At 39.7% G+C, this 9,054-nt stretch overlaps 1 protein-coding gene across 1 annotated transcript; it reads left to right on the top strand.

Annotated features, from left to right (window-relative positions):
• Positions 1-1,147: 1,147 nt before the first annotated feature.
• On the top strand, positions 1,148-3,700 carry LOC117952765 (interferon-induced protein 44-like). The gene is made up of 3 exons (XM_034885294.1): positions 1,148-1,342; positions 1,952-2,052; positions 3,448-3,700. Exons 1-3 carry the CDS (start codon positions 1,309-1,311, stop codon positions 3,604-3,606), a joined length of 294 nt encoding a protein of 97 aa, XP_034741185.1. The 5' UTR covers positions 1,148-1,308; the 3' UTR covers positions 3,607-3,700.
• The last annotated feature ends 5,354 nt before the right edge of the window (positions 3,701-9,054 follow it).

The following is a 9,054-nucleotide window of genomic DNA, read 5'->3' as shown; positions in this document are numbered from 1 at the left end:
CGTAATTGTGTGCGCATTTCATGACCAAGCGAAGCTTCTGTAGTTCGCTTTGGGTTCCGCTTTCGAGCTCTCCCCGGGCCGCTGGGGACGACTGGCGAGGGGAGGCTTGGACCCCGTTGAAACTGCGTGCAGTTCTAGTTTCTTTTTCTTTTCTTTTTTTTGTGTGTGTTATTGCCACTCTTCATTCTCTACCCAACCGGCCCGTCAGACACCGCCTACCAAGAGTCTGGGTCTGGGTCTGGGTCTGGGTCTGACCGAGGTTTCTGCATAAAAGGAAGTTTTTCCTTGCCACTGTCACACTGTTGCTGCTCTGGAGGAAACTACTAGAACTGTTGGGTCCTTGTAAATTCTGGAGTGTGGTCTATCTGTATAGTGTCTTGAGATAACTCTTGTTATGAATTGATACTATAAATAAAATTGAATTGAATTGAAATTGACTCACTCCCTACCTGAAGAAAGCACTCCATCGGTTTCCTGCTGAGAACCATGGCCTCAGTGTCTTCACAAGGACATTTTGACATGGGACTGCAGGGCTGGGGATCGAACCACCAACCTTCTGGTTGGCTATTCTGTCTTGCTAAAACAGAATAGATCAATTTGATTATCTGATATCAGATTGTTTACTAGTACTGCTTTAGAGGACAGAGATCTAATATTCAATAGGCCACATCTAATTTGCCTTTTCTTTTTTATCATTGCAGTGGTAGTTATAATTCCATTAGGAATTCAATTCAATTCAATTGTTAAGTATAGGGTTAACTAAGTATAGTCCCTCTTCTGTTTACCTTTGATAAACCAATCTGATTAGGGGGACAGACACCGTGGTTGTTAGACTATGAGTTGGTGACTGACCCAGTGGCAGCACAGAGGAGTTATTACTACTGATTACTAATATCACACATGGGTTTTCATGGTTTATGGCCGGTAATAGATGGTCAGATTTTTTGATATGAGAGCGTCTCCGTCCAAAGTGGGATGAATGCTGTCTCTCCTAATCAGACCAGGCTTTCCCCAGAACGCAGTCCAGTATCTATGTAGGCAACATCATTAGCTAGGCCATCCCTCCTAATCAGACCAGGCTTTCCCCAGAACGCCCTCCAGTTCTATTGGTTATCATGCATATCTGTTTATTTTAACATGACATTATTAATTGTGTTTTACACAATTTTCTAGTTCAACCCTGCATCTCCAATCTCTGAAGATGATCCATGGTACAACCCTTGTCCGTCTCCAGAGGACAAAGTCCATGTTCTGGTTTGTGTGCTTTCTGCTAACGCTGCAGAGTTTACAGAATCAGTTCTGCAGAAGATGGCGGACATCAGAGAGTTAGCCAGTGATATGGGTAAGAATATGATACATGATATGATATGCTTGGCTTGACAAAGTATTGAAACTGGTTATCTGTTGCACTTTATTATCTTAGTTAATTAAAACAAATATATATTTTTTAAATGTATTAAAAATCAAAAACTGAATCTCTATTTTAAGGAAGTATTCCGACCCGTTATTCAGTACTTTGTAGAAGCCCCTTGAGCAATATTTACAGCATTGAGTCTTCTCGGGTACAGCTCCAAGCTTTGCACACTTTTGGACAGTTTATGCCGTTCTTCCTGGCAGATCCTTTCAAACTCCTTCACACTGGAAGGGAAGCATCTGTGAAGCGCCATTATCAGGATGTTGTAATGGTTTTAGGGCTTTGGCTAGGCCACTCAAGGAGAGTCAGAGACTTGTCCCGCAGCCACTCCGGCATTGACTTGCTAAGAGATTAGGACGCTCTGATCTAATTCAGTTGTTTTATGTTTCTCATAATGTTCTGTGCAAAGCACTTTGAATTGCCTGGTTGATGAAATGTGCTATACAAATAAAGCTGCCTTGCCTTGCCTCTGTATTTTGGTGCATTAATCTTTTCCAGTTTCAAAAAGCTAAAAATACTGAGTGTTTCTGTCCGCAGGGATTCCCCAGATGGCAATAGGCACCAACATTGATTTAGCCTGTCCTGAAACTGAGAAGGATCTGAAGAATGTGTACAAGAGCAAGTACCTGAAGAAAAAGGTGAGTTTCTGTCTTTCTGAGTTCATACAGAAATAAAATTTGCTGTGATTTAAAGCTATGAGGACCATGACCATCGGGCACATGATGCAGGACTTCCACATGCAATCTGTGGGCCAGCAACAGCTGCTTCACACTTCCCCGTCTCGAGTCTATTAGATCCTAACCCTTAACTAAGGTCTATATAAAAGATCCAGTATTAGGGGACCAATAAGGTCTAAATAAAAGACACTTCAGATACAGTATTAGGGACCACTAAGGTATATATAAAAGAGACTTTAGATCCAGTATTAGTGGACCAATAAGGTCTATATAAAAGAGACTTCAGATACAGTATTAGGAACCACTAAGGTATATATAAAAGAGACTTCAGATACAGTATTAGGAACCACTATGGTCTATATAAAGAGACTTCAGATACAGTATTAGGGGACCACTAAGGTCTATATAAAGAGACTTCAGATACAGTATTAGGGACCACTAAGGTCTATATAAAGAGACTTCAGATACAGTATTAGGGACCACTAAGGTCTATACAAAAGAGACTTCAGATATAGTATTAGGAGAAATTTGTTGTCCAGCCAGAAACCTAAATACTTATGTAATGAAACATTTTCAATTAATTCCCCATGTAGTGTGTTAACAGTTATATTATCTGGGGATTGGTAACGAGCCCTTGAAAACATCATACATTTGTTTTGTTTTTAGTATTTAGCACCAACTTGAGGCCATGTAGTGAGACTTGAAGCTGTTGGAAGGTCAACTGAAGGTCATTTATGGCTTGGTTCAGCGAAGAGGCAACTGAATATATCACAGTATCATCTGCATAGAGATGCAAGTTAGCAGTCTGCACGTCCTTTCCAATACTATTTATGAACATTTGAAAATAAATAGGAGCTAAAATTGAACCTTGAGGAACACCCTTGGAAATCTGTAAAAAGTCTGATTTAAGACAATTTATAGAAACACATGGCATTTGCTGTGTTTCCTATTCGAGTGTTACTTAATCGATCTAGTAATAGCTCATGGTCAACAGAATCAAATGCTTTGGACAGATCCACAAATTATGCAGCGCAGTGTTGCTTTTTGTCCAAGGCATTTATAATGTAATTTAATAATATCAAAGTTGCTGTAACAGTGCTGTGTCCAGCTCTGAAACCTGACTTTACATCAGTTAGGATATTTTGCTCTGCCAAGTATTCTTTTAATTGACAGTTTACGTGTTTTAAGTTTACCTTCCAAACTTTTTGCAGGAATAGAGAGTTTGGAAATTGGTCTATAAATGTGAAGATCTAAAGGGTCGCCACCCTTTAGCAAAGGAAGCACATAGGCTGCGTTCCATAATTTGGGATTTGAATTTATCTGCAGGCTACCATTAAAAATGTGTTTCCCACTCAGGTGAATGACTTCAGCGCTGCGGTGGGAATCCCAGTGAACTGCATCTTCCCTGTGAAGAACTACAGCGATGAAATCGACATGAATGATGACGTCGACTCGCTGGTCCTGAGTGCTCTGAGAAAAATGATTGACTTCGGAGACGACTTTATTGACAAATGAATTTGGCAGCACTATATATTATAGCACGGTTATAAGATGTAATAGTGAGGTAACAGTGTGATAATAAACAGGTAATAACATGTATCTACAAAGTGATAACTGGAAATTAGATCACAGAAATAAGATGTAATACTTGGGTAATAAGGTTATAAGAAGGTAACAGATGTAATGATATGTAATTATCAAGGTAATAACTAAGAATGGGTTTAATGATAACCATATGCATATCTGGGTACTGGTAATATAATTATATTAATATTGTAATAACCTGATAATAATTGGGTAATATACTGTATATTTATGTTTTTACGGTATTAAAGGCTACTATCAGTTTAATATCTTCCAAATTAGGTCAAACTTATTGGAATTAAAAATTGGTAATTACCCTTTTATAATGCTGAAATCAATCCACCATTTATATTCCAAATATTTCCCTTTATTTTCAAGGTAATACTTTACAAATCATATGTTTAATCTTCTGACTTATTAACTGGAAACACATCAGGTATTTTCTGTGTAATAATCATAAATCAGTGGTGCAAAATGCTAATCTGTGTGTTTCTATTTAATTACATGGTAATATTTGATTCATACACATTTTATATTAATGATGCCTTGTTTTTAAAACTCCATAGGAATGCCATGAATGAACATGTTTATTTACTGATATCCATCAATTAATTATTTAGTGAAAAACTGATACTGAAAATCCCTGTAACCTCAGCCACACCTTATGAATAAAAATATTTCCCTTGAAATTAAAGTGTGTGTCTGTTTGAGTGTGTTCATGTTTGTGTGTGTGTTATAAAGGTTGGATTGCTGTTATGTACTTGAAAAGGCGACCAAGGGCTCCATCTCTGGGAGCTTTAGCCAGCCAGTTGACCCACTAAATGAATTGTAGGGTTTTTCAAGATGTTTCCTGTCATGTTTGCCCTGATGTGGTACACCTCATTCTTGAAGCTCCTCCAGGACCTCTCTGTGTGTTGTGTGTGTGCTCCCGTTGCCGGGTGAACAAAGAACCTCTGGTGGTTGACCTGGTACTGAATATACAGTATCGATTTTCACTCAGTCTGTGATAGTGGCGCCACAAGTCATTCATACTTGCTGCTCTGCAATATCTCTGTATAATGGGAAGCAGGTTGTCTGCATTTCATCTGCTCACCAAATTTAAGACGGGCCGTCTTTGTCATTGCATTGTTGATACTTACAATTGATTGACAACCTTATGTAAATGGTGGGATTTGTGCTCCAGGGAGGAGAGAGGGAGGTGAGGCTGTGCTGCTAGGATCATGTGCCTGTTATTGCTACTATTAGTTTAATGTGCAACTGTCTTGAAGTTTGATGGGTTAGTTTTCCGTGTACTGCAGACCATGGAAATGAACTAATCACCTTTGTGCAAAGGACCTTTGTGTGAAAATGTGCAATGTTTGAGTCTGCCTACTTACCACCATCCTAGCCACTCTGGCCAACGCTCCACAGTGATTCAATTGGAAAATATTTTAACAACAATCATGGATATATGAGGACACAAGCTTGATTCATACTTCTGCGTAAAATCCACGCCATTGCTATGTACGTAGGTACGTCGTTGCAACGCAGATCACCAGCGCACAAGTGTATACAACAGGCCGCTTAGGTAGGCTCTGCGTGGAGCCTCTGCACAAACATAAATCACACTTCAGTGACGCTGTCCTGCCACAGCTACACAAAGACGGGGTAAGATTTTATATGTATGTCATATGTTTCTCTATTCAATGATTCGAATACATACAGAAAGATTTCTGATCACACTGATCACAGAACACTATTGGAGCTTCATTTGGAAACATTTGCAAAATAATGAAATGTAATGTGACATGCAAGCCCCAATATGCATAACAGCCATTTCATCAATTTAGTTGTGACCATAAGAACATGTGGAAATATTACTTCATGAATAAGGTTATTTTGTTTTAGACTGAAGTATTACAATTGCAAAAGTAATTCCCGTCTGTCAATACTCATACATTTTTAAAGATGATCTTCATTACTACCATTTAAATAATAGTACACACACCGACTTAATGAACATGTTTATCTTTCTGTTATGACAGAATTTACTCTCTTCGATGACAACCAAGGCATTTCTAAAACCTATTCTCATTTCCCCGTTCTCTGCGAGTGTTTGGCTGCATGTACACACACTTCTTAGACTGCTAGACATGTTGCTCCATGTGAGACTGCTTCCACACACTCCTTTAATCAGATCTGCTGGTCTCAGTCCTAATCTTTGAGCAGACCTGCTACATGCAACAATTCTGTGATAAACAACTTTAGTAATGTTCCCTGAACACCAACATGGTGCTTCAGAAGGGTGACACGTTGTGTTGCTGCACATTGTTTTGTTTTGTGTTTTAACTGTTTTCTGTGATGGTACCGGATCTCATTCCCCAAAGAAGAGCGTGTAAACATCACAGGAACAACACAAGCATATTTATTTCTTCTCCCTTCACTGGAAATTTCACACACAACACAACCAAATACACAAAACACACGCAAATACACAAAACACACATAAATTAAGAAAACAACTTCATTAATTTAACAACACATGCACAGCATTCAGCAAACACGTGGCTGTAATCCACCACAGCTCCCACCTGTGCAAAGATTTGACCGTGGGACACCACAGAGCAGAGACAGAAAACCTCAACTCCCCTTTTCACAAGTCCAGCACCCCTCGAACCCCCTTACCAACCCCGAACCCTTTGAGGATCCACTGCTCTCTCCGCTCACCCTTTCCCCTCTTTCACCTATCCACATGTTGGAGTTCACTGACCAGATGAAAACCAAAAACTGGAAGCAAATTTACACCCCTTCCCTCCATTGCTCAACCACGGGCAAAAGTAAAACGCCAGGCCCCTCTGCCAGGATGTCAGCTATTAGACAAACAGCCAATGCCTCCATATCAACTCCAGGATTTGTGTTGTCACAGTGTTCAAGCAAAACTAGTTCCAATATGACAGAATTTAATTCAATCAACCTTAAAATCCTGGAGGACTTACACAACATCTGAAAACCTCCTCCTGTTGCCTTGATATTCTACCAACAGATGTCTGGCTTCTGATCTTCTACAGATTGTGAACTTGTCTCTTCTTTCAGGTATCTTTCCACAGGCCCTGAAAACTGCAGTAATCAAGCCACTCTTAAAAAAGAACAATCTAGACACATCACTAATGAGCAGCTACAGGCCAATATCAAACCTTCCGTTTTAGGTAAAATCATTGAAAAAGCAGTTTTTTTTTTTTACAACTCAACCATTTCTTGTCACTAAACAAGAGTTTTGATACCTTTCAGTCGGGTTTCCAATCACACCATAGCACTGAGACGGCTCTCGTTAAGGTCTTTTCAATAGGTCTGAACTTACAAATATGACATGCGGAGTTCCCCAAGGCTCCATTCTGGGGCCTCTTCTGTTTAATATCTACATGCTTCCACTGGCTCAGATTATGGAAAACAACAAAATAAGTTACCATAGCTATGCGGACGACACACACATTTACATAACCTTATCGCCAGGGCACTATAGTCCAATACAAAAACTGACTAAGTGCATCAAACAAATTAACGGCTGGATGTGCCAGAACTTTCTGAAATTAAATGAGGGAAAAACTGAGGTGGTTGTTTTTGAAGCAAAAGAGGAATGATTAAGAGTAAATAAAAGCAATACTGTAAGCATATTACATGGGCTACATACAAAAATAGTGCCCTAGCCACATATCTCAACTTAGAACAGAAAAAATCTGGAAAAAAATGGATGGAAATGGACAATCCGTCCCCACTGATTGTAAAACCGTGCACACACTTTATTTATTTTTCTCTTCCAGGATCTTAGGGGGGCTCCGTAGAAAAAGTTGCTTGGTTGGCCTTGTTTTCACAGGCCTGGTTGCGTATTTGTTCGCAAGAGTGACTTCTGGGTCATGAAAAAAACATTGTAAAATTGAGAAATGAGACGTATACACACGTATTTTATTTTCCGGTTTCCATCTATAAACGCATCAAAGACAATCGGATAACGAGATTGTTTTTCATTTTTTGTTTCTCTATTTACACATGGTAATTGGGAAACTGGCTGTTTAAAGTTTTTGTATTTTTCATTTCAAAACAAATATCTGTTGGCCGCCAAGTACACGGACCGATAAAGAAGAGGCCTCCAGCAGTGGGGACACAGACTTAAAGAAGTACAAGTTTAGAAAAGTATTGAGAGAGGGTTAGTTTCCTCCCTTGTCTTGTGTAGTTGTACTTCCTGTCTTGTGTGTTCCAGTAAGTTTAAGTTCTGTTTCCTGTTTGATTTCTCTTTATTTTTGCCCCTTGTCCTGTCTAGTTTTACTTCCTGTGTGTTCCTGCCCCTGTGATTACCTAGCATGTTGTTCACCTGCTTCCCAGCCCTTTTGTTTCCTTGTTACCCAGTGTATTTAGTTTTTGTGTTCACGTTGTCCTTTGTCAGATCATTGTAGTGTTTTTGTGTGCCTTTAGTGTGTTGGTTTGTCTCCGGGTCCTGTCGGTGTGCTCAGATTTTTTTTCTTCTTTCTCTTTTGGACGTTTTGGATTTTTGAGTTTATAGATTTTTTGGGGTATTTGTTTTTTCCTCCTTGTGTTGTTTGTTTTTGCTTTTTGGATCCCTGTATTGGTTTGGACTCTTTTTGTTAATTTATCCTTGTAAGTCCAGAGTCTCAACTGACGTCCAGCCATCCAGAGTCTCAGAAGATTGGTGTTCAAATCCCGGCCCTGCAGTCCCATGTCGAAGTGATCTTGGGCAAGACACTGAAACCCTGCTGCCCCATTGGTGTGTAGATGTGTGTGTGTATGTGATGAGCGGGTGTGTAGATGTGTGTGAATTTGATGAGCAGCTTTGTAGGTGTGTGTGTGTTTGATAAGTAGGTGTCATCATGTACGGCAGCCTCGGCGACAGTGTGTGATTGGTTCCTGTATGCTACAGAGATTTGAGTAGTCATTAAGACTAGAAAAGTGCTATATAAGAACGGTACACACACGCACGCACGCACTTCTTTGAATTAAATATTTTTTGTCTTAAATCCTCCAGTTTTCATATTAGACACCTGAAGCACCCTGAGCCGTGTTGGTTACTACAGCAACACTCGGCCCAAAGTAGTTGTATCGTCCCTGAAATAAGTTCACTTTTTATTTTTTAAGAAGTATACCCCAAAAAAACAAGGCAACTTATTTTGGAATTGGACATTACAACTTTTTACAAAAGCTCCCCAAAATCAGACATTTGGTCTCAAAGAAATGTCCAGGATAAGCAGCTGAATGACACCCTAAACCAGCACCCCCCCCATCATCACCAGCTGACAGACACTACGAGCAGGAACAACCCAGCTAACAATTTTTGGTTCCCAGAACGTTCTGGGAACGTTCGTTTTTGGTTGTGGGAACGTTCCCTGAAGG

The sequence above is a fragment of the Etheostoma cragini genome, chromosome 11 (genome assembly GCF_013103735.1).
Source record: "Etheostoma cragini isolate CJK2018 chromosome 11, CSU_Ecrag_1.0, whole genome shotgun sequence".
Lineage (NCBI taxonomy): Eukaryota > Metazoa > Chordata > Actinopteri > Perciformes > Percidae > Etheostoma > Etheostoma cragini.
The sequence above is the reverse complement of the archived record's forward strand: the minus strand, read 5'-3'. Positions and strand labels throughout refer to the sequence as shown.